A 25,675-nucleotide genomic window follows, 5' to 3' on the forward strand; every position below is an offset into this window, starting at 1 on the left:
GAAAATTAGCTTTCTAACTTAATGTTCTTTACCGATATGATGGAACATTTGCCAAGCTTGAATTTGTCTCTACAAGAAGAGAATAAAAATCTTTTTGATTTGTCGCAAATTATTTTAAGTTTTGAAGCTAAACCACGTCTTTTTATTCATGATCTCAAAAAAATTTATATTTCATCATTTTCCATGGCTAGAAAAAATATTGCACAAGATTTAAAAGCAGATTTTGAAAAAAGATTTGCCGATTTGAAATTATTTAAATGTACGTTTACATACTTCATAAACCCGTTTTTATGTAACAAAATTGAGGATGAATTTACAATACTCCTTTTTAAGAAAAGCGAAGAAGAGTTGGAGATTTTGGAATTGAAAGAAGACAAGGCACTGGAAATGCAACATAAAGCTTTGCTATTGCTTGAGTTCCGGCAACAAGTACCAGATTTAAAATATCCGCTGTTGAAAACAGCTACGTTCCGTATATTTTCAATTTTTGGTACTACGTATGTATAACTATAAGTCTTTGTACTCTACAATGAAATTCGTAAAGTCAAAATACAGTCCACAATTAGTTGCATTCGCGTACCTGATAATTATTGAAAGTTATAAAAATTATCATCTTTTTGTGTTAGCGTACGCAAAAAACTTGCAAAGTAGGGGAAATTAAGAGAGCAAAATAACACTTGATCTTGAGGGAAAGCTGCTAGTTTCTACTGGAAAAAGTTTTTGCCAACTGCAACTGCCAACAAGAAAACAGCTGATCAAGCTGATCAAAAACAGCTGGTTGGTATTTACGCAAATCCCTAAATTGAATTTGAAGATTTGGAAGTTCAAATAGTAAAATGTGACTTGTAGGAAGCAAGTAATTATTCGTTTAGTCAGTGAACTGTGTCAGTATAAAGTATAAGACTTCGAGATTTGTTTTCTTACGTTTTCAATTTTATACTTTTGAATGTAAACAAAATTTGTATCAGCTGTTCGTCTAACTTGCAAGTTTCTGCAAATTTTCTATTCGCCTAGTATTTTGGATATTTTTCTCTTGTGCGAGAACAGATGACATTTCGCCGGAATTTCGTTGATGGATATTTTTTACTGGAATTAAAAATGTTTCGCCCGAACTTATACTTCTTTACTTGTTTTTTTTTTTCTACTTTCAAGACCTACCCCCGAATTTTATTCCTTTTTATGAGAAATACTACTGCCTATTTTTATAGAAAGGAAAATAAATAAAAAAAAGCCTTCGTCCTTTAGCTTGCAGACACCATGTAATGGAGTTACCAGTTGGTGCAGTATTTAATACTCTTTTTAAAGCTTCCTTTGGGCCCAATATTAAGCTCTTTGAAAGGTTTAAAACTAACTGGAACAAATTCAAATTCAAATTCATGACTCCTCGAACTGTTTATCGAGCAAGGTGGGTGGCAAAGATAATTTACTGTTTAATGATATATTGATTGTAATAGTAGAGAATTGAACTCTTTGCATCAATTCATCATTTCTACAGTTCGAATATAAAGAATGGACACGAAAAAAACTAGTCGATTAAGTTTACTCACCACTTGCGTAAAGCTACCTGTGAATGTAAAGTAAGTATACACATTCATTGTGTATTTTGTCGTTATTGGGCACGTTCAGAAGGCGTATCAACTTTTTGTAACTTCTACGTATTCTTCGAAATAGGTTCGGCGAAGTGTGAGGTTGCGGAGAAAATTTTGTGCATAAGGCAAGAAAAAGTATGTGTGGACGAGGAAACATACGTCGAAGCAGCCTTTAAGCAGGTTCGGGGCTCTGAGCTTTATAATGCAACGACGACAAATGGAGTCCAAGATGCCTTCAAGCTAAAAATGTTAGACAAGCTCCATGGTTTTTGTTATTTTTTCGCCTAATATATACTTCGTGTGGCAAGCCATCTGCCAGTGTGACACGAAGAGCAAAAAATTTATAACCACGGGCTCTAAAAATCAAGTAATTTATATGAAGAAGTGTTCGCAATAACGTTTGTTGTCGTTCATAAAGCAACATAAAGGCTCAGTTCTGTTCTGACGCGATTTAGCATTGAGCCATTTCAGCCCTCTTGCCATGAACTGGTATGTCAGATTTACTCCGTGATATTGTTCAAAAGGACCACAATCCATCAAACTCTTCACAATGGCGACCCGTTGAAAATTATCGAAAGCAAATAGTTAAAAACGAAAGAAGGCATCTAAAATTAGTAGCATTTCGAAATTAATTGGCAGAGAGCAGCAGATACCGTCCCAAAAACGGGTGTCCATAGCTGAATGAGAGGGCTCAAATGTACATAAATGTTTATAATGAAGATAATTAAAAAAAGTTTTTTTGTTTAATATAGTAAGCTAAATAAAAAAGATGATAAAACATAAACCTTTTTTTGTAAGATTGTTTAATATGTTATTATAATGATTTTCGGCTGACCAAAGTTTTTCATGTCCATTCTTTATGTGCTTGAAAATTTATATGCGTGTCCTAAACCCACGGTATCTCCCTTAAATGGTCTGGAATTACAAGAGGAACTTATGAAATTTAAAAAAAAAATGTCGATGGGCACCTAATGTACTACATAAATACATAGGTTCAAATGTATGTACATTCATGCATACAGACACATACATACATACATGCCATATGTGTACTATACTTTACTTTGTTATTAAAATGGTTCCACTTGGTTTATTCTGTGAATACAACAATCAAGAAAACACTACTTTCTGCCGAGCAAAGTGGCACGATTTCTTTAAGTACCATTGCAAGTGTCTATGTCGTCGCAGATATGCCAACTTTTCGTGCAACCGAACCACATTTTAATTCATGAATACAGTAGAAGTGTTTAATGGTCAAACAAATGTAATTATGCTGGCACATATCAATTTTGTTGTTTTTGTGCATCTGTTTATTTAAAATTTTTCAGGGAAAACTATTCAACTTTTGAAATATTTATAGTACGAGTATATGCACATTTGAACAATAAGAAGTCAAAACATGGAACAAAAAACCTAGACATAATTTGTTTTTAATCCGAAAATCGGACATAAAATGATTGTTAAGAATCCGACATACTTTTTTGGTTTTTGAAAACTGGGCATCGTTTTTTGCTAATCTGAAACTGGACATTATTTTTGATAACTGGACTTATGTTCGTTTTTGGTAATTTAAAAACTGGACATTATTTACTGTCATTCAAAAAGTAGACATAAATTCTTAGTTAACTAAAAACTGGGCTTACATTTGTATAAATTTAAAAGCTGGATATAATTTTTTGGTGATTTAAAAACTGGGCATACATTTTGTATAATTTTCGGCAAAACACCCTTTTTATCTTTCAACATACAAACATAGTGTCCTTTCAGGTCGATACATTTAGTACAGAGTTTTTCTAATCTTTTATTCCTTCCAAATAATAGGGGTTTCGAGGTCCTCAAAATGAGCGTTTGTTTTAGTACGACTACAACGGAACTCAGTAAGCCACTATTTAACCATCGAAATTGATGTCGCAGAACCCCCATATTATTTATCAAGCCTTTTCCCTTGGTTTCGGTAATGAGTTTGTTTAGCGAAAAATAATACTTATTCGCTTGCTCCATTTTCGTTAAAATTCAAGAGGTGGTCTGCTTCCAATGGCTGTCAAACACAAATTAAATGACGCAGCTTGCTCAAAATTTTACAGTAGTCTACTAATTGATGGCAGTTGGCGGGAGCAGTATTGCACTTAAAGTCATTGGCATTTCAAATTTCCCTCGTATATCCAATAGATGCGGAAATATTAAATATTTAATAGCTTATTACCATTTATTAAAAGCAGTTGGTTTTAGTTTAGTTCAGCATCGACCATCGGTGATAATATGTGCATAACAAAATCAAACAAAATAAAACTTGTTCAAAATGGAACCCAAACACAACTCAACTACAATGACAACAAGACTATACATGGACATCAACACCGTATATTAACGTATTTTAACTCCAGGCCGCTCTTTCATTCGGCGCAAAACAAATGTGGTTAGCCTATCCGGTGTGCGTCTGGATGTTGGTTGGTTGCCACCTCCGAATGGTAAATTGTTTTTATGAGAATCCTTTGAATAGCAGAGTTGCACTCTGGGGTTTGTCATTGTATGCCGAGGGGCGACCGCCATTGAAAAGAGTACATGGATGGGGAAATGAATCTAGGTCCTACTGAATGTTAATTCGCACCTCTAAACACTCAACTATGGCTTGTACGCCAGTTGTTTGTCTTCTGTCACGCTAATCGGAAATGCCAAGTGAAGTCAAGTCCTTCTGCACCGGTTGTGGATACATAAAATAAATTTTAAAACTCGAAAATATCCCAATAAATATAACTGAATACAAACAAGTCTATCCAATATAGCCTATTTTTGCATTGCTAAGACAACTTTTGGTTTCAAAACAAACGTATACAGCGATCACTGCCTCACTTCGAATTTCCTGGCCTTTAGCTGGTCCCGAGAATAAGTTGAAAGTCAACGGAGATCAGAATCACTACGATGTAGGTAATTAAAACATTGTATTTGAGCAGTTCTCGAAAGGACGTACTGCGGCTTCAAGGATAATTAAATACCTTCATATTTCCAAGTTTCGTTGCCTACTCGTGGGCTATGTTCCTGACTAATTTTAGCTCAATCTTTCGTTATTTTTTTCTTGTGCATTAGGTGGCCCAGAAATGATTACCTACTTATCTACCGAAAATTTTTACTTAAAAAACTAGTGGTGGAATGTGAAACCTCTGACATTTTAAACAAGCATTTTCTTTTTTTTTTAACGACTTCACAAAATGGAGAAGGTTATCAATTCGTCGGAATATATTATTTTTTTAGTGTGTTACCGCATAGCTTTGGACCACGTTAACCGATTTCTATAGTTCTTTTTTTAAAGAAAAGGTGTTACCTCACAGGTGATCCCATACTAATTTGGTTTAGATCCTATCACTTCATCATGAAGAAATTAACGATAATATTACATTTTTATATGAAAATTGAAGTCGGTTTTGCATTCTGCTTAACAAATTACTTGTTTTTTATTACTTTCGAATCGTCCCTTATACATGTGTGTGTATATATGTATGTATGTTCTGCGCCATTTAATTTAACTAAGGGAAACCACTTTAATTGCCACAACAACTAAAAGCACGTCATTCTCTGAAATCACACTATTATTCAGCAATATGTATGTATATTTAATTTATTTTTAAATGTAGCCAAATACATAAATATTTGAAGTTTTAAATTGAATTTAATTTGTTTATTGTAATTATGTATATGTATTTTCGCTTCTCTGTTGAATTTTCTGTGCAATTTTCTGCTACTTTTACGTAACAGTTAAGCACAATGTTGGCCATTTATTTAATTGACACTCAAATCGAATACAGTGTTTTTAATTGACATAAAACAGCCATTTAGAAACACTTCAAATTTCGTATCCAATGTTTTCAACACTATCCACACACCACCGCCCTCCGTTACTTTTACTATATCTCCCCAATTTATCCACTCGACTATCCAAAAAGAACCGCTTTAAAAATTAACGTCCCGACGTTTAACTGAAGACTAAAATTTTGAAACAGTTTCAACCTAAATTCTGCATTTTCGAACATTTGGCTTTTCGAATTTGATTCGCAGCAGCTGATATTCGCATTAGAAGGAAAATCCGTACCGAAAATTCAGAGAGAGAAAGCAATCACATGTGTGCCTGTGTGTATGTGTGTGCATGTGTATGTATGTAGGTTCTCAACACGATCACTTATTCTAGCAAAAATTTTCGAAACGAAGATTTAAAAAAAGACAATATTTCGGTCGCGATCGCAAAGATGCGCATTGTTCTGTTGTGTAGCGGTTTTTCTCACGCGTTTGGCGTCTTTTTATTTTTTTTTACATTTTTTATTTTTATCGGTGGGCACATGATATAGCCAAGCAAACTTGTCATGTTGGTTGAGTTGAGTAGGCTGGGCGGGAGGCGTGCAGGTGGTTTCACATGTGGAGAGTTGGTGTATGGTGGGCAGGCTGTCAGCATTGCATTTACATCGATTTTTGGATATTTTCTAACGCATGCATATGCACTTATATACATTAGACTGCGTCACCAAAAAAAGTTGCGGTTTTTCCGCCGGGATTACAAAATCTATTATATACTAAGACGTCCAAAAAAATAAAATATTAAGAATTAAGCGAGCTGGACCGATTTGAAAATACCTCGAAAAATTTAGTTTTTAAAGAACTTTTTGAAAAAAGTCCCCTCAGATGACAAAACAGATTAGGCTTAAAAAATCGGCATAAAAATATTTAAAAATCTTTCAACGGAATCGTAATAATGAGATTTATGATGCTGTCTTTTTACTTTTTTCAAATATTGATTTACGAAAAACTTAAATAACTGGACCAAAACTATTCTGATTTAGACTTGTGCGATCTCGGTAGAAAGGTATTTTCCCACTATTTTTATATATGTGCAAAAGGTCATTCGTGTCCAAATTTTTTATTTTTTTTTTTTTCAAATACCAACACATCTTAATTTAACATTGAATGATGTAGGTTCATCCTACCGTTCTCTTTCATCCTTTGAATGAGCTTATTAGCAAAGAAACAAAAAGCGTGAGAAAATGCCTTTCCAATGGTACCTCACAAGTCTAAATCGGAAAAGTTTAGGTTCAGTTATTCAAGTTTTTCTTATACCAATCTTTGAAAAAAGTTAAAAAAACAGCACCAAAAATCATTATTACGATTCCGTTCACATTTTTTTTATTTTTTTTTAATATTTTTACATAAATTTTTTAAGCTTAAACCGTTTTGTCATTTGAAGGGATTTTTTCAAAAAACATCTTTAAGAAACTATTTTTATTCATAAAAAACTCCATTTTTGGAGGTATTTTCAAATCGGTCCAGCTCGCTTAAATCTTAATAGTTTTCCGAAATATTTTGGTGGACCTCTTAAAATATAAAAGATTTTATATTTTCAATGGAAAAACAGTACCGATTTTTTTTTTTGTATGGGAAGTGATGCAGTCTAATGTACATACATATATATATTCGTTAACAATTTTATATTGAAAAATTAATTCAACAGGAACGACGTGTATCTATTTTTAATTGCCGTTGTCGCTATTTTCATACGTGATTATCTCACAACAAAATTGCCAAAATTAAATTTCTAGTGATTTAGAAAGAATGTACATATTCATGTACGTATATTCCTTTATTTTACTATATCAAACACCTTTATTGATGAAATCGAAAAACTCAATGCAGAACTCAGCGGAAATTATTTACATAAAAAATCGTAAACAAATTTTCTACATTGCTTGATTTTTATTTGAAAACAATTCTGTGATGAAAAACCTCAAAGCAAAAACCTGATGTTTAAAAATTTGTTTAATTTTTAGTGGATCATAATCTTAACACTAGTTAGATATCCAAAATTGTATTTATTTATAAAAAATAAAAAGTACCATAGTTAAGATATTAGATTATTAAAAGCTTCCACATAAAATGGATTAGCGAGTGGCTATCATTCGTTGGTAAATTAGTCCTTAAGTAATGTTGTTGGTCTATCAGACCACGACAAAATTTTTGAATTAACCCAAATTGACCCCGTGTTGCCATATGGCCACGCAAAATACATCCTGTTTAAGAGGGTGTAAAACAAAAACCGCTTACTTCAAATTGCTTATATATATGTACGTTAACTAATTCCTAAAAGGTGTATCTTTCGAAACGCTTACGCTTCCGTCAGATCCTTGCTGTCTATCGAGTGTAATGCAAGTGTGTTCTTTAAGCAAAATTAGAAGTGACAAAAAACCATCAAAATGTCATATATGAAGAAGTAATCATGAATTTATAGAAAGCGTTTTTTTATTTACAAAATATGATAGTGACAAAATATTAGTTAAAACATTAGTGACTCTATTGGTAACAAGTAAAAATAAAAAACAATCGTGCATGCTATATAATTTAAGTGTTTTTTAAGTCCGTTGCCATATGGCAACACGGGGCGTAATGTGAACTGTTCCTCTTTTTATCAAATTTTGATATGTTTGCTAGCCCAAACTGACCCCGTGTTGCCATATGGGAACGCAAAATACCATCATGTATGAGACGGCGTAAACAAAAATCGTTTGTATGTATTTTTGCAGTTTTGCAGGTGGTTAATTCATTCCATCTAGCTCTGAACTGCCTAATCATATTATCGTATATTTCATTGTACAAGTGTTGAAGTGGTATACACATGTAGTTTGTCTGTTCCAGGGAAAATTGGTGGTGTTTTTGCATTCTCATCTGCTACTTCATTATCCTAGATTCCCTTGTGACCGGGCAACCCATAGATATGTAGCCTTTTATCAGCGTCTAGCTTATCAATGGATTCCCGGCTGCGAGGGACGTTTATGGATGAAATACTATATCAGGAAACTGCCTTGATTGCCGCCTGGAATAGGTTTAAGTTTGAATTGTTTGTCGTTTCGGTGAGGGCTAGCTCTGTAGTTATCCTCATTGCGAAAACCTCTGCTTGAAAAATGCTGCAATGGTCAGGTAGCCTTATTGTCCGCCTGACGTTCAGTTCCCGCCAGTAAATCCCGGCACCCACTCCCTTAACCATTTTAGAGCCGTCCGTGAAAATGTTTAGGGATCTATGGCTAGGTTTCATTTACATCCCTTTTCCTCAACCGTTGTGCAAAAAGTTCGTTTCGACTTAAAGCTAGGTGCCATGAAGCCCGTGATGCTTGTGCTTCCCGCCCCAATCAAGTGGTGCCCAAAGGTTCTGAAATTTAATCTCCCTATGACCGTCAATCTACGTGCGGATTTCGCAGCAGGGTTTTTAAAGAGCAGCCGTCGAATTGGGCCTCAGCGCTCCCGCGATGCACTGTGCCGCTAGGCGCTGCACCTTCTCCATTGGCCCGAGGCATAAGGACTTTTGTGCGGAATTCCAGCACACCAAAGCGCCATAGAGCAGTATTGGGCTGACTATTGCTGTGTAGCACCAATACATCAGAGCAGGTGAAAAACCCCAAGTGACCCCCAGCATTCTTTTACATGCATAAAGGACGTTACTGGCCTTCTTCTCTCTTTCTTCAACATTGCGCATCCACAGCAGCGTACTCTCCAAGACTACTTCCAAATACTTTCTGTGGTCTTTAATTGACAGCTCGATGCTAAATACCCAGCCTCGGTGGTCTCCACACTGGGACCTTATATCTTTTTGTGACTACACCACTGACCCATACAAATTGACAAAAAAACTTCTTTGTGCTGGTGAAGCATGTAGAACTACAGGACGAGTAGCCTGTGCAAAATGTGATGTGGGTTTATGTTTGAAATGTTTTGCTACTTTTCATTAACTTCTTCATCCGCTTTCCACGTAGAATATGCATATATTATCAATAAATGTATTAAAACTTATACACAATGTTTCTATTATTTCATATTTTAACCAAATACTGTCCTCTAACAATCCATCTGGAATATGCCCCGTGGTGCCATATGGCAACGGCCGATATCGGAAGAACTATACTACTCCCAAAGTTTTAGTCATATTTTTATACCCGAGCGCACTTGTGCACAAGGGTATTATAACTTTGTTCGCATAACGGTTGTTTGTAACAGGCAAAACGAATCGAGATAAATATAGACAAATGTATACATAAATGATCAGAATGAACAGAGAAATCGGTTAAGCGGTGACTGTCTGTCCGTCCATCCGTCCGTCCGTCTGTACACACGATAACTCGAGTAAAAATTGAAATATCTTAACGAAACTTGGTATGTGTACTTCTTTCGGGCGTAGGACGGATGGTATTTAAAATGGGCAAAATCGAACAATAACCACGCCTACGTCCCATATAACGGTAATTTGCAGAAATACGAAATCTTCGATAAATCAATAAATATTAAAGCTAATTTACTCAAAATTGATGCTTGCAACAATTCTTTACCAAGAAATACGTTTATGATAAAATTTTGGAAAATGGGCGTGGCACCGCCCACTTATGATCACTTATATGTATCTCGATAACCGTTCTACTAATTTGTACCAAACTCGGTATGGTTATTGTGCTTGCCACACAAAAGCAAAACGTTGAAAATTATTGAAACCGGACTAAAACTACGGCCACTTTTCATATAACGGTAACTTTCAGATATTTCGAAATTTAAGGACGCTAATTTACTCAAAATTGATACTAACAACAAACCCTTCAAAATAAATAATATTGTTTGGAATTTTTGGGAAATGGGCGTGAAACCGCACCATATGACTATATAAGTTTATCTCATTACGTCTAACTGAACGTTCTATCGCAGATGTTTAAAATAGGGGTAAAACCACCCCCCTTACCATGTAGCGGTAGTTTTCGGAAAGGAGAAAAACATATATTTAATACTTCCGCCGGGTATTTAATGTTTGGCTCCGCCCAAACTGAGACTTTCTTACTGGTTACTGGTTATGGTTAAAATACTGACAGGCTCAATTTCAAGTCCGTCTCTTCTGGCTGATGTTAGTTTTAATGTTCCCTCAAGACACTTTTGTCCCCTATTTCTGAAAGCTTTGAAAACTAATTTTGAATTGCACGACCCACTCCGTTGCTGATGCCAGGATTTCAACTCTCATTCCAGCACGTTTGATACAGCGTTGCCGTTTTCAATATGTTTAATTACCCAGAAAAAAATCCAAGTTACCCACAAATCCCCACACAAATTTTCAAATTCCCCGCAAATTCCCCACAACAGAAATAAATATTTTTAAGTTAAGTTTCGTTCACAAAGCTTTATATTATCCTTTAAAATATATAATATATTTTAGTTATTACAATTCTCTGCGTTAAATAAAAAACTAAATTCACATTATAATACAAAAAATTGCTTATTAGGGAATAAAGAAAAATCATTGTATGGAGTCAGTTCTTTGAACTGTGAGCATACAAATGTATATTTGGGCATTAAAATTTAATCCATAGTTCAATTTTCGTTGCACTTATTAAGATAAGAAAATCTAAGAAACATGTTATTATATTCATCAGAATGTTTGACTTCGATTACTATCTGGGTGGTACTTGAATATTTATCGCTAAAATAAAAATGGAGGATTGACTGGCGTGCTTTGTTGAACTCGGCCAAAATCGCTTAGGCAAATACAACAAAGCTGCGTGTATTTTGTTGTTGATTTTGTTCTCTAAAATGTCACAAAGTTAAACAAAATCTCTTATTTCACAGTAAAATTTTAACAAAATTGACGATTCATGGACCACTTCGAATGAAAAAAATGCAAACTACAATCCTCTGCTGCTGTTAACTACCTACTCAATGTGCCTTATGATTCAAAGTAAAATAATTTCTTCAATCTACTGCACAAGGCGAATTCAGACAAGGTGGTATCGGCTGAGTTAAAACAAAATATCAATAACAAATTATAGCACACTGACAGCCTGAATTACCACAAATGTACAAAAAAGACATCGTTTTAACATTAAGAAATACCGCGGCGAAAATGTCAGCTGTTCATGCAAGACCACCTTGTATGCATTCGCCCTACTACTGCTAAAGTAATTATTACACAGTGCTTTTAATAATACTATATTTGTATTGTTGCCAGTTTTAATGAAATAAAAAAAAACATTTAATGCAGAACGCACTACAAGAATCAAAATTAAATAAGGAAACTATGAAAATTAATTTGAAAGTGTTTATGGAACTAAATTTTTCATATTAAAGAGCAAATTCCCCAAATTTCCCCACAGAATATCGTTCCCCAAACATTACCCCACAATTGGGGAATTACCCACAAAACGACAACGCTGGTTTGATATATCAGATCCGCTTTTCAGCATTAAGAAAGCGATACTCTCCTCTCTCAATAAATGAGTTATTAACATAAAGACATCAAATTGGCTGATGAATTTAATTTCTGTAGCTGAACAGTATTAGATCTCGAGACTTAACAAACTCCTGCATTTCGTGACTCGGCGGTAAAAATTGAAAACATTGGTTCTGTACGTCATGCGGACTGCGCCCCTCGTGCGGATGGGCATTGGGGGTAAAGCCGTTGGGATTATTATTATTAATCGCATTTTACTTATGTAATTACTTGCGCGTGGTCAGTGAGACCAACATCAGCATTGACGTAACTATTTTTTGATTGTTTTTTTTTAATATCTCCTACCTTTCAACTTATATATGTGAGGGAATTTGGCAGTAATACCAAGCAGTACCAATATTTATAATAGGTGCTGTAATTTAAAAGAAATTTTATTGTATACTTTTAACAATTTTTTTTTTTTTTTTTTTATTATATTTCACACGATATGCATAGGAAAAGCCAACAAAAATTCCTCACTAATCATTGTGAAAGTTGCCAAATTTTCTATTTACTCTTGTAAAAAATAAAGTATTTTTGTTTAAAAAAAAAAACAGTATTTTTCGTTTTAAATATACATATGAATCAACTTTTTGAAGATATTGCTAATAAAATTTAAATTTAAAAATTAAAAAAAGTTCTGGGCTTTTATTTTTTTATTTTTTAAGCACAGTAGTTAAGGGTTAAATTACTATTTACTTTAACAGTGGGTCATAACGTCCCTACATGTGTTTAATCGCAGAATTAACATTTCAAAATACCCCCTAGTAGATAAACTCAGGAATGTTTCACTATACTAATGACGTCATTTGGCAACATCACTGTGCGTCGATTCAGAAATAGCACAAGAAGCCATCTCACAGACGTGAACCATGTGACATCAGGTGCTTGTCGAGCCAATATGTATGTACTTAAGTACATATTGTACATATTTGTGTGACTCTTTTTGCTTAAATTGAACGTTGTACTCAAAACCTCATACCCATAACGTAACTAAGAAAGATAAGAAAATTGGTAAATGTGAAAAATCAGCAAAATAAAAATAATTACGACGAAATGCTGTGTATCTGTTCGTAAAAATATTTAGTTTGAATTTACATATGTATGTATGTACATTAGAGTGGTCCAAAAATAATAAAGTCGAAATTTTAATACCGCCCCCCCTAGGATTGTTCTGAACCGAAAAAATATACCCATATTTTTTTATTTTGAAATCAAAAAATAGCGCTCAAAATTTTCCATGTCTTTTATATGGGTAAAAAACAACTTTTCGTAGAAATTGTATAAAATTCTTGAAAATCAATATTTTTCGATCGGAAAACTGTGGTTCTCTTCAGGAGACTTCCAATATTAATATCCTACTTTAACTATTTTTTAATACTAAAGATTTTTTATTGGTTCACCCATTCTGGGGGTTTTGGAGGACCTATAAAATATAGTTACCTTGACAAAATGGTTAAAGAAACAATTTGGTAAAATACATGGAAAACTTTGAGCACTCCCTAATTTTTTTTTTTTCAAAATATAAAAAAGTGGTATACTTTTTTCGGTATAGAACAATCCTAGGGGGTGGCGGCGTTAAAAATCCGACCTTATTTTTTCACATACAATTTTAGACCACTTTAATGTACATACATACTTATGTATTTTATGAGAACAACATGACAAATGTACATAAACTTCGAAATAGCCAGCATACATATAAGAAGGGGGAAACGTAGAAAACACTTTCTCTTTCAGTTTGAGAAACTTTTTTTTATTTTTTTTCGCTTTGACAAGTGACAACAAAACAATAAGCAAATCTAAATGTACAAATAGTGTATGCGATTGAATTCTAGCATGCATGAACATTTGTTTGTATGTGTGCGTTTTATTACTTACCTCCAAAATGGGCGCTTGATTATCCAGAGGCACTAACGGCTTTTCCGGTATGGGACGTGATGCGAAATAATAGGCTGTCGCAGCAGCGAGACCAGTCAAGGTCACAACGCCTGCAGTGCCGCCAAAATAATATAAATAGCCATCAATCTCATCCACTGAAATTATTTAGAATGTAAATAAAACATGTAAAAAGACATAAAAATATCAAATATCGATATCGCAGCGTATTTTTTAACAAAATGGTTATTTAGTTAACGTTATTGATATTGTTATCAAAAAAAGTGCCGCATTCGATTTTGTACCGGTTTTAGTTATAGTTGTCGATATACTTATCGTCTACATATGTATATGGGGCGTTCCATACCAAATGGACGGAGTTAATGGATAATCGTAAAAGATAAATAAATATGAAATTTGAGCTTAAATAATACATTTTTTAAAACTTTACAGAACAAAACCAAAAACAAATCGATGTAATAGTTTTCCAAATATCTCGATAACGGGGTGAGAAAAAAAACTTCAAAAAAATCGCACATACACACATCAAAATTCTCTATGAAAAAAAATATTTTTATAATTTTTTTTTTGTCTTGGAAAATTTTTCACATACAACTTTTTTGATAAAAAAAACTAGTTTTTGAAAATATACCATCTCAAAAGAAATAAAAAAAAATCGCAGTGTTTTGAGTATTGCGTAATATTTAAGTATAGTACTATGGAGTGAGTAAAATGAGTGCATTACGAATTTACAAATTTGTTAATTTTGTTTAACACTTGCACTTCATTATACTAAAATTTAATGCGCTACAAAACTGCATACTCAAAAAAATGCAAAAAAGTATTTAAAAAATTTGTAAATTACTAAACTATTTTTTTTTTATAAAAAAGTTTGTATGTGAAAAAAATGTTCAAGAAAAAAAAAATGTTTATATTTCTTTTCAAAGAGAATTTTGATATTATGTGTGATTTTTCCAAATTTAGATTTGGAAAACTATTACATCGATTTGTTTTTGTTTTTGTGCTCTAAAGTTTTTAAAAATGTATTATTCAAGCTCAAATTTCATATTTATTTACTATTTATGTTTATCCATCAACCCTAAAAATTTTAAACAAATCAAACACATGAAGTGTGAACCCCGACCATTTTGGAATGGAACGCCCCATATACATACATAGGGATACTCACGTAAATATGAAAACTTGCTCACTATAAAGTGATTAAAGTACGCTAAAAGCGATTTTTCTGGCGTCATCACAGACATCTTGAGAGAATTAAGTTTCACGAGCTGTATTGATTTTATTCAAATGTATGTGTGTATATAATTTCTTTAAACTCGATTACTTTTTGTTACGAACTAATTGTAAAAAGTTCTTGAACGTTGATTCAAGAGTATAGTTTAATTGTTTCTTTTCTGGACCAAAAGAAGACCGTAATTGTCGATTCTGTAATAGAGAATAGATAAATAATAATTACTTTAATTTCTTCTAGAAGATACACGCCCTAGAAAAAGTTTACGAACAGAGATTTTTTACAATGGATACGCATAATACTTTTCATAAAAAATATTTTCGATTTATTTGTTATAAAAGTTATATAAGTATGCAAAGTTCCAACTATGTCTTAAATTTAGAAAAATTTTCCAAATTTTCATTTCAGAATTTTAGGAAAATATTTTGGTATGCAGCGATAGCCCAGTCCTATGCAAATCGATGCATCGATGTATTGAAAAATACCGATCTACATTTATATGCATCGAATCAAGGAAACACATCGAGATGTATTTTTGCCACTGACATTGCTAAATGTGGCAGTTTGTAATTGATAGAAAACCCCATTGATTTTGGATTATTTTTTTCTCTCAGTGTTGTGCATTTTCTTCCATATAAAAAATTTTCAAATATACTTATATTTTTTTAAATTTTAGACAAAGTTTGAAACTTACATATATCTAAATGGTTTATGCTATAAAATGAACTATATTTTTCACATGGCCTATATGTGCTGCATATTCAGCAGCATTAATCTAACCTAAGTTTTAAAAGGTTTTTCACTTCAACAAAAATGTACATAAAAGCTAATTGGATAATCAAATAATCATCACCAAAAATGTAATGCTTATATTCATTGTAACCTTTTAACAATTTTTTTGTCCTTCCGATATTTTTTATGACGATAATTTTTACTATACAACGATGAAACACGCTAATACATACCTATAAACCAATATCTTCTTTTGCCGGCAGCAGCCCAGTGACATTGTAGTAGCCTTTTGATCTCCTTTAGTTAAGCAAACACACGTAGAGATGTACATACATACATACTTATCGTCAACTGAAGTGCATAACTAACAAAGATTACGAAATTTTCTTATTGATTCGTTATGATACCTTACATCGTTTTATGCAAAAATATGTTTGTTAGTTACAACTTTTAGCATTTCAGTTGACGATATCTAAGTAAATTTAATTTATCTGGCTAAAAATAAATGTTCTGTGCCACTGGCGTTAGCGGAATCATAACTACTTTATTTTCCTACAACGCACTCTGCGCCAAAAAGGGATCAAAGCTGGCCAAAATTCAAAATCTTATCGAACTGGCTTGAAACTTGCCACTCGGGGTTTTTGGGGTCACTGATTACGAATCTGGAGTCAGAAAAAAAAATTTAAAATGGCGGATATAATACGGTGGACGATATTTTCAAAATCAATCGGATCAGCTTGAAACTTGTTACGCAAATGAAGTTGGCATGGCTGATTGGAATGTGATATTAAATTTTAAAAATTCAAAATGGCAGATCAATGGAGGGCGATATTTTGAAAATAGATCGGATCGGACCTTCAAGCTTGTTACTCATAGTTTTTGTGCTCGCTTATTACAAAGACAAAATCGGAATTCAAAAACTCAAAATAGTTCATCCAATATGGCGTACACTTTTTTTTTGTTGAATCAAATTCAACTTGATCTCAGACGAAAGAGGCATAAAAAGGTTGTAGTTTAAAAAGTTTTTGACAACGGTTGCCACCTGTTTGAAAATAAATAATTTAATGAAATTATACACAAGTTTAAGTGTCAAACGCAAGAATGTTTGGACATCTTTAGTTTGAACATGTAGAATTTTGAATAATTTGAATGAATTATCACAATATGGATATCGATCGAAATGGTTTTGAAAAGTTTTAATTTAACTGTTTAAATGAATAAGTTAATTAAAAGTGTATCACAAGAAAGAAAGTTTTAGTTTGAAAATATTTTTAAGGGCATATTGAAAATCTTCTATGTTTTTGGCTGAGTTTTGGTATCTTGAGTTTTATTGAAATAAATTAACCCTAATTTAGCGCGCAGAAATTGCATATGTGGGCTAAGCGGGTGGGTGAAATAACACAAACGGCAATAAACAAAAATTTGCTTTATTTCACTTTTAAATGGGAAATAATACCAAAATCTGAGTTTTGCTTTATTTCCAACAAAGGTTGGAAGTAAAACAAATTTTGCCTTATTTCCCATTGCTTATTTATACTATTTGTAACAAAAACAGTTTACTGACAGAAGGAAAATGAACTTTGTTTATTCCAAAAATACAATTAAATAAATATTTTTACTCATGAAAAGTCTAACAAAATATAGGGAAAGCGTCGTCTTTAATAATTGCTCGGCAAATTGGATATAGCGCTTTTGTATGAATTTTGTCTGCATGCTTTTTAATACGTTGAAAATATTGCTGGAAAACCTTAAAACCTTTGCATGGCACCATGGCGCAATAAAGAGGTGAAGTCAAGGCGAATTTATATAAGGTGATAGCAGGAGTACAATAACAAAAACTTACATGTATTTTGTTTTTGCTTTGGCGGCATAAACTGTCAAAATCTGTAAGAGTGTGTGTGGAAATTCAAACAAAATTTTTCAATTTGAAATAAGAAGCCGTGAGGCGAAACACATACACAAAATCAGCTGATCTAGTAACACCACCTTATATAAATTCGCCTTGGGTGAAGTAATAAAAGAGCTTTTTCGCTTTATTTTCTGTCATTCGGCTGCCTTATAGACAAATTTTAAAGGCAATGTTTCATATCAGGCAGTGTCAAAATCTTTCCTGTCGCTCTAATTACTTCACCTGGTATAATTCCGCCATGGCATGGAACAAACAATAGTTGCCGTTAATGTTCGCAGCATATGTATAACCCAGAGAATATTGTTTTGAGTTTTATCTTCAGTTAAAATTTCTGCATAATCATCACTTGCTATATCCGACCTGTGGATTTCGTTTACGAAGACGGAGCGGACATGTGGAACGAAATAGTGATGTAAAAATATGTAAAATTTTACTTACTCTCAGACTTCTAAATTTGAACGTATACTCGGTAAAAGCGGGTGGGATGAATGGCGTAAAAAACAGGTGAAGTAATAAAACAGCTTTATCGCTTTATTTTCTGACATTCGGCTGCCTTATAGTCAAATTTATAGGCAAACTTTTAAATAAAGCAGTGTCAATACTTTTTTTCTCAGTCGAATATTACTTCACCTGGTATAATTTCATCATTGGTGGGGTGCATGCAATAACACCATACGCAATAATTCCCATTACTTGGACATTAAAAAGCAGTTTCAGAAGTGAACTAGTGTCATTTTATTTTTTCTATCCTTTTTTCTAAACGGTTATAATGCCACCAGTGCATAATTGCGAAAGGAGGGGAGGGGCGCTGGTCTTATTGCTCAACGAGAAATGATATAAAGCAATTTGTGTTATTTCACATTTAATTGGGAAATAACACAAATTTGCGCAATTGCCTTTTGTGTTATTTCACCCCCGGGCTGAGCGAAGCGGGTGATGGCAATCTAGTGACAGAATAATAAAGTCTTCTCTGTTGTCCGAATATTTGAATCAATACAATTATTTTCGCCATTATTCAATTTCTAATTTTTAACAATTTTTTATCTTCAAGGGTGCACTTCTCATACAGTATTCTAAAAATAATTTTTAAATTATGTGCTTTTATTTATTTATAAATCGGTAATAAAATAATTTGAACCAAATTGATGACTTGACCTTTGGCCACTCTTGACTGAACTCTGGCCCTGTGTGCATCGTTCGGGTTCCTTTGCTCTCAGGAATTCAAATATTTACGATATGGATAGCAAACTAAATATTGGTTTATAAAAATTTTGCCCTAGCACCAAAAAGTTCTTTTATTCTATGTGGCTGCTATTACCACCTAAATTCAACTGATTGATAAATATGATTCCCTGTTGTATATATGGATAGCTTTATGCATATTGATATATGTAAGTGCACAGCTCATTGTTGCACTAACGAACAGCTTTCCTTCCGCAAAGAACTAGCACATGTTGTTAGTGACTGTGTATGTATGGCTTTTTCAATACATACATACATTGGCGCAACTAACGCTGGGCTATAATTTGAATCGATTGTCATGGGAATCAATATACCTGGCAATGGGCCACACAATTGAGTGGACTAATAAAAGCATATGCAGAGGTCCATATGTATTAACATATGTATATATGTATGTATTTATATACATATGTATGTATGTATGTATATACGATGTAATTCATGTAAAACAGAAAAATACAATATATATACATATGTAAATCAGTAACGCCGTGTGTTAATCTTGACATTTACATACATACATATGTCTATGCATACGCACGTACATGTGTATCTAATTATCTCACACCTGCTGGTTTTACGAATTAAAATTTTAAATGCCATGTCCGAGAATTAAAGCAACTGTGCTTTGTCAATAAAAATTGTATTTAGGGTAATATTTGTATTGCCACAACTGTGTATATTAGATACATATGTACATACCATAGTCGACAAATGAAAATGTGCACCGTGTTCTAAAGATATAATATTCACAATTATCTTAATGTATAAAATCTTGTGTCACTGTAATCGTTAACGCTAATCTCCGAAACCGCTTAACCGATTGTTATGAAATTTTGTGGGTGTGTATTGTTGGTTCCAACTTAAAATAGTTTTGAACTCGAGAAAAATATTTTTTTTTTCATCGAAATTTTTTCTATGCTCGCAACTTTCTTAAAAATCCCGTATCGTTATGTTCGTTTACGCTAACTACAAACTGTCCATTTCCGAAGCGAGAGTTTTCCAATGTTATTCGCGGCTACGCTTCATATGTTGGGGAGATATAGTTAGGATAGCAACAAAATAATGTCATCACGTCTAGATTTTTTCCTAAGTTTTTTGTGGTTAGAAAAAAATTCAGACGTGATGGAGCAATACAGACTTCAGATTCGTGTTCAGCGACCCCAAAAACATATAACAGACTAGGTTTGGCCAAAGAAACCTTTCATCGATCTTTTTTTGTGGACCTGTGTAATTAATGCAAAAAAATAAATGAAAATAATAGTGAATATTATATTAGAACAAGGTATACATTTCATTTGTCGCCTAATGTACATATCTATGCCTATGTACATATATCATGTCTATGAAGGCGTAGCGCAATTTGATGAAAATCATTCAAGCGGAATAAATAGCCTGTCTCACGCATAAATCATGTATTTCAAGTAACTACTGCAATTCTGTTTCCATTTTAGAAATTATGGAAAATTCGTTCAGCGAAGTTTGTGGTAAAACTATTATTAAAGCTGGACCTCAATTACATAGCAATTACATTTGAATTTGCTTGATTGAGGATTTTAAAATGATTTTTGGTTTTAAAAAAGTAATTAGCTTTTAAATGCTTGCGGTCTGATTTGAAATTCACTTAAAATTGAGCTACCGAATTCAAAAGCATTGAAGCAGAAAAATTTTAAATATACTTATACTAGGTTCACATATAAGTAGATTATCCTCATTTTCGAGCTTAACACCCTAGTCTATAATTAGAACAAGAGATTAGCCATATAAAGTTCGTTCCTTGTTAATCTGTAATTATAAAATAATCTCAGATTTAACCGATAACTTTTCGGTGTCCATCCTAGTTTAATCGATTGTTTTTGCGAAAAAGAGGAGAAATGCCAAATGCAAAAGTAAACAAAAATGGACGCTAGCAAGGAAAATATGTTTGTAGAGGTGTTTTTAATAAAATATTAAGTTAAAATATATTTATATTGCTTATTATAGCAGAAAAACGTGATCACGGTGGCACAGAGAAGACAGAGATAACTTTTCCTTGAGATGTGGGAATAACAAGCACAACAAATTTGACGGCTAATAATCTGAGATTTGCCTGTGTAAACGGGGTGATTAAAAAACGAGCTTTGATTGAGATAATATTGATATGTGAACATACTTTTACCTTTCGATATGGAGGCTATGCTCAGATGTTGTAGTTGTAATTTTTAGAGCTTCACGAAAACGCTTATTGCACGAGAACTAGTGAAGCGATTTCAAAGAAAGGTGTGGCGTTTCAATGACAAAATTCCAAACCTATCGACAGATATATTTCTGTAAGTAACCAATTCGGTGTCTGCTGTAGAAACAACGGTAAATATTGGCTTATTTCGGGGTCAATTTTGAACCTTTGAAGTGCTCTACCAACTTATGATTTGCAGATATAACTTTCATTTTCGGGATATAGGTGCTTTGGAGCAGTAGAAATATTCTCGTGTACAAATTTTATATAAATTCAACAAATATCGAGTATTTTAAGGCAAAAAGTTGTTGAAAAAATTAGCAAATTTTTTTTTCCAAAATTCTCGAAAACCGCTCGAAATATTTTGTTTTTCTTTTCACCAAAACAAAAATTCAAGTTCTTTCTTTTCGTTTGGTTTATGGGAAGTATTGGTTGATATCTTCTAAGCCTTTTTATTTTATTCAAATGTATGGGTATAAATGATTTTCCATACAACATCACTTCGTCAGCGTTTTGCACCCGCGGTACAATTTTTAAAAACATCGGAATGGGCGGGATCGGAATTGAATGTTTAGTCCCGTGCTCATCTTAAGATCTCAAAAACGATCTGCAAGACCTTAAGAAAGGTAAACAAGTTAGGAGTAGTGTTGCAGAATCAGAAGTTTTCCCCTAGATTTAGGGACTTTTGACTGCCCTAGGGGTAAGTTTAAGTTTAGTTTCAAAAAGATTTTTGGGGGTAGTCCGTTATCTATGTAAACATTCTTATATGCATAAAACCATATCTTCAAATTCAGCTACCAACGCCAACGCATACTTGTGTATGTATGTATATGTAAATATGCCATTATGTTTTGGCGGCAAATGACAAATAACAACTAGAGTTAGTTAAAAGTTTAAGTGGAATGAAAAATTGTAATCCCTTTGAAATGGGTACTCAATAAAAATTCACTATCTACAATTGACAGTGGAAAAATAAAATTACAACAAAATCCCCATTAACAACACTGGCAACACTGGTTAGAAGTTTTTATGACTGCAAAAGCCGCTGAAAACAAATTTCCAAATATAGGGGATAAATAAATTAATTGACTTGTTTCTTTAATAAACCCTGACCGATCCTATCTCTTTTAAAGAACAAAACCGTGTAACTGGCATTAGCTGCCGAAAATTGGATTTGCTCACACAAGCTCTTGGCGCAATCCTTATCCATTCGTCCTGAAATATACTAGCCATAAATGCGATTGATTTATAAAAAAAAATAACCATTTCGAAATATGAGTGTTTTTGCTCTCTAGAAAATAACTTATTCAATTCATTTTGTTGTTAGGTTGAGGATGTGTTTTAAAATTCAAGGTAACAATTTTAATAAAACAAAGTATTATTTTAAATTTATTTATAGCGAGAATTTAATTCGAACTCATATTCAGCTTAAATACATATATACCAGACCAATTGCTCCTTAAGGCTTCAATGTTCATTATTTAATTTTTGTTGTTGTTTTATTGATCGGTCGACGAGTGATGGGCTTGAATGCCTATGGCTTCTGGCTTCAATAACAACATCTATCCTCTGCACACCTTGCACTGTTTTTCCAGTTTTTTTATTGTTCTTGTGTCCTAGTTCTTGCACTTCCCTTTTTCCATCCGTGCTAATTTTTTTTGAAAAAAGTACTTTGTTAAGTTGGATACAAACAAAATCAGAAAAACCTCACAGAAACTCAGGCTATCCAGATAGCTGTTCGAAAGTTTCTAATGAGAATACAACGAATAGTTCAAAGAGAGCTTAGCCTTTTTTTATGCTGAGCTGAAGTGGCGCCACATATGCGTTTGTTAAGTACTATACACACCCTACTACTTAGAGGCACTATTTACAACTAACTCAGTAGCTTAATAAGTTAGCTTAGCTTAATAAAAACCTAATAAATATTCTGTAGTTCCTGCCAAGCTAAGTGTTTGTGACCGAATTTTAATCAATTTATTTCAGTCTCCCTTTGCAGCTGCAATTTTGGATGCGCTGTTTTAAATATTTCGTGCATTTCCCTTGCCACTTTCCATGCTGTTGTTGGGCTTAGTATTTATACACTTAACATAGATACACTATAACATAGATATATCGTCGTTTAAAGTACAAAATCGCGTATCGTCATTCTGAAAAACCGTGTAACTGACATTTGCTGCCAAAAATTTGATTTGCTGACACAAGCTCTTGGCTCAATCCTTGTCCATTCGTCCTGAAATATACTAACCAGAAATTGCTTTATAAAAAAGAGAAAATAATTTATGCAACCTCACATTTTTGTTGATACGCGGTTTTGTACTTTAAACGACTAAATATATACATTGTGCCACCAAAATAAATACAAATTTTTCAATCCATTTGGCCTTGTGTACTTACCGCTGCAAGGTATTGTTAACGTTGGTTGAGAGTAATTATCGATTTTTCAACATTTTGCAAACTATTAAAGCTTATTACTCGAATTGACTTCTTTACACATTTTCTTATTGCTTTTTTTACTTGCTTGAATGAGTACGTTTCTAAATACGAGTATTAAAAAAAAATAATAATGACTACCAATTTAATAGTTTTTTATTCACAGTCCACAGTGGCACTTTAACACAAACAATTCGCGACACGTGCGAGTCGTCTGCCGACAGTATTTAGACTTTTTTCGCTACAATGCAATGTAAAGGGCCATACGACAACGGGCAAAAACAAATTTTTAGTACTCGTGAAAAGTACAAAAGTGGTAGTAGAAAATAACGGAACGCATCGATCCGGTTGGCAAACTTGAAAAATCGTTACGGCTTTAATAATAACTCCTTGGCCGGTGTTATATTTTAGGCGCACTGTCTTCTCACAACTACTGAAGATGTGTACATATATGACCCAGGCATAGCATAAAAAACTGTTAAGCACATACAAACACTATTAAGATGTATGTACATACACTCCGAAATATAACAGAACTTTTTTTTTTACCGGAAAAGTACGGAAAAATCGATGTCGACCACCGTGGTGGAAATAACGTCAGCTACACCTAAAAGTCGAACTCGTACTGAGCTTGTCAGACAGCAGGACAGTAGATACAAAGCTGGCACAAACATATGTATGTATAAATGGCAATCGACCCACAACTGGCTGCCAGGGTTGGTTTACAGATAGCCGATGAAGCAGTGGTTAAAGAGGCGCAAATAATAGTACACAAATAACTAAATATATATCTGTATGATTTTTTTTTATGCCAATTGCATTGTAATCAGAATTGCAGTCATAAGAAAAAAATGTATTTTATTTGCTTGCGGTTTATTTGAGTATATTCAGCTTTAGCATACATATATTATATATATAATCATTTATGTCATATTTACTTATGTATATACATACAAAATCCTACTTTTCGAGTAGGTTAGGTCAAGTTGTTGTGAAAGACCCCACACGGGGGGACTCACTTAAACATTAATTATATTGTCCATTGCGTTACCAAATTACACAAGTTCTTTGAACGGTAACTAAAGACTCTCTTAGAACTAAAAGAAGCTCTCGGCGCTCAGAACAAAATTCCGCAGGCAGCTTATGTTCACTCCGGAGAGCTTTTCGGGAGTGTGGAAGAAATGCGCACTGAGGTGCTTCAACCCACGATTGAGAGAATATCATTCTTGGCTTCAACCTTAGTTTTACGAATGCCGGGCAGTTGCGAAGAAAGTGCTGAGATGATTCCACCTCGTCTTCCAAACAGCTGCGGCTATAGGGATCTGTGGCGATATTAAGTCCCACCGCGTGGTTTCCTAAAAGACAATGTCCGGTCAGTACACCTGTAAGGACCGAGAGCTGGCGCTTAGCCAGCTGCAGAAGCTCCGTTTACCGCCCGCGGATTATTTGTAATCTCTTCACTCACACCAATGCCATCCCGTAGAGACAAACCTTTGGTTTTAAATTTTTGTATCTAAGCACAACTGGAATTGAAGTTACGAGTTAAAAAAAAACAAATCGGTTTTTATGTTATTACTAGCAGTCCTTGCGAACTTCGTCCCACCCAAAATTAGTTTTTTATTTAAACATTTGGTCCAATGTTTTTACCATTGTTGGTACGTTCAGGTTTGGTTTTGTGGTCGTCAGAAAGCATATGCTCCATTGCCGTCTTAAATAACCTAATGAAAGCGTTATGTCCGTGAAACAGTTCTTGTGGCAACAGTTATCTGGTCCGATGGTGCATCGTCCTTGAATCTGTATAGTACAATTGTGGCAATTTCAAAATGGGGGAGTATTATTAGTCCATAGAAATCCAATACACATAGACTTATTTCAGACGAAATACCTTAGAGGTGTTACAATTGTATTTGTAGGCATTTATCAAGAATTGTCTTTATTCTGTTTAGTCGCCGTAAAGCAAGGACCGCAATCATTCTGATGATTGATTTAACGGTGGTAATTTAACTTTGATCCTTGGTGTCTCCGATTAACTTCACTTGACGATTTTTACCAATAACTCGACTCCAGCGCCGACTTGCAGCTCTTTCTGTGCAATAGTAGATATTGCCCCTACCTTTACCAAAATATTTACGAGACAAATCGGCCACGAGACAATCGGACA

General features: G+C 33.6%; 2 protein-coding genes across 4 annotated transcripts in view; one reads left to right on the forward strand and one right to left on the reverse strand.

The window, feature by feature from the left end:
• The window catches only part of LOC118739218 (long-chain-fatty-acid--CoA ligase 5-like), a 41,347-nt gene extending 17,196 nt beyond the window's left edge, over positions 1–24,151 (reverse strand). The window contains exons 1-4 of one of the 3 annotated variants that reach the window (XM_036470409.1): positions 24,064–24,151; positions 23,479–23,618; positions 14,924–15,180; positions 13,738–13,892 (exon numbers count right to left, since the gene is read on the reverse strand). In XM_036470409.1, the coding sequence (XP_036326302.1) occupies positions 13,738–13,892; positions 14,924–14,999 (231 nt within the window). In that variant the 5' untranslated portion in view covers positions 15,000–15,180; positions 23,479–23,618; positions 24,064–24,151. Of the gene's footprint in view, positions 1–13,737; positions 13,893–14,923; positions 15,181–23,478; positions 23,619–24,004 lie in introns of all 3 variants that reach the window. The other 2 variants (XM_036470408.1, XM_036470410.1) reach the window with 2 other exon arrangements.
• The window catches only part of LOC118739217 (long-chain-fatty-acid--CoA ligase 5-like), a 431,825-nt gene that overhangs the window by 372,864 nt on the left and 33,286 nt on the right, over positions 1–25,675 (forward strand). The gene's annotated exons all lie outside the window — the stretch shown is intronic.

This window comes from Rhagoletis pomonella, unplaced genomic scaffold (assembly GCF_013731165.1).
Source record: "Rhagoletis pomonella isolate Grant_MI unplaced genomic scaffold, Rhpom_1.0 Rhpom_scaffold_00005, whole genome shotgun sequence".
NCBI lineage: Eukaryota > Metazoa > Arthropoda > Insecta > Diptera > Tephritidae > Rhagoletis > Rhagoletis pomonella.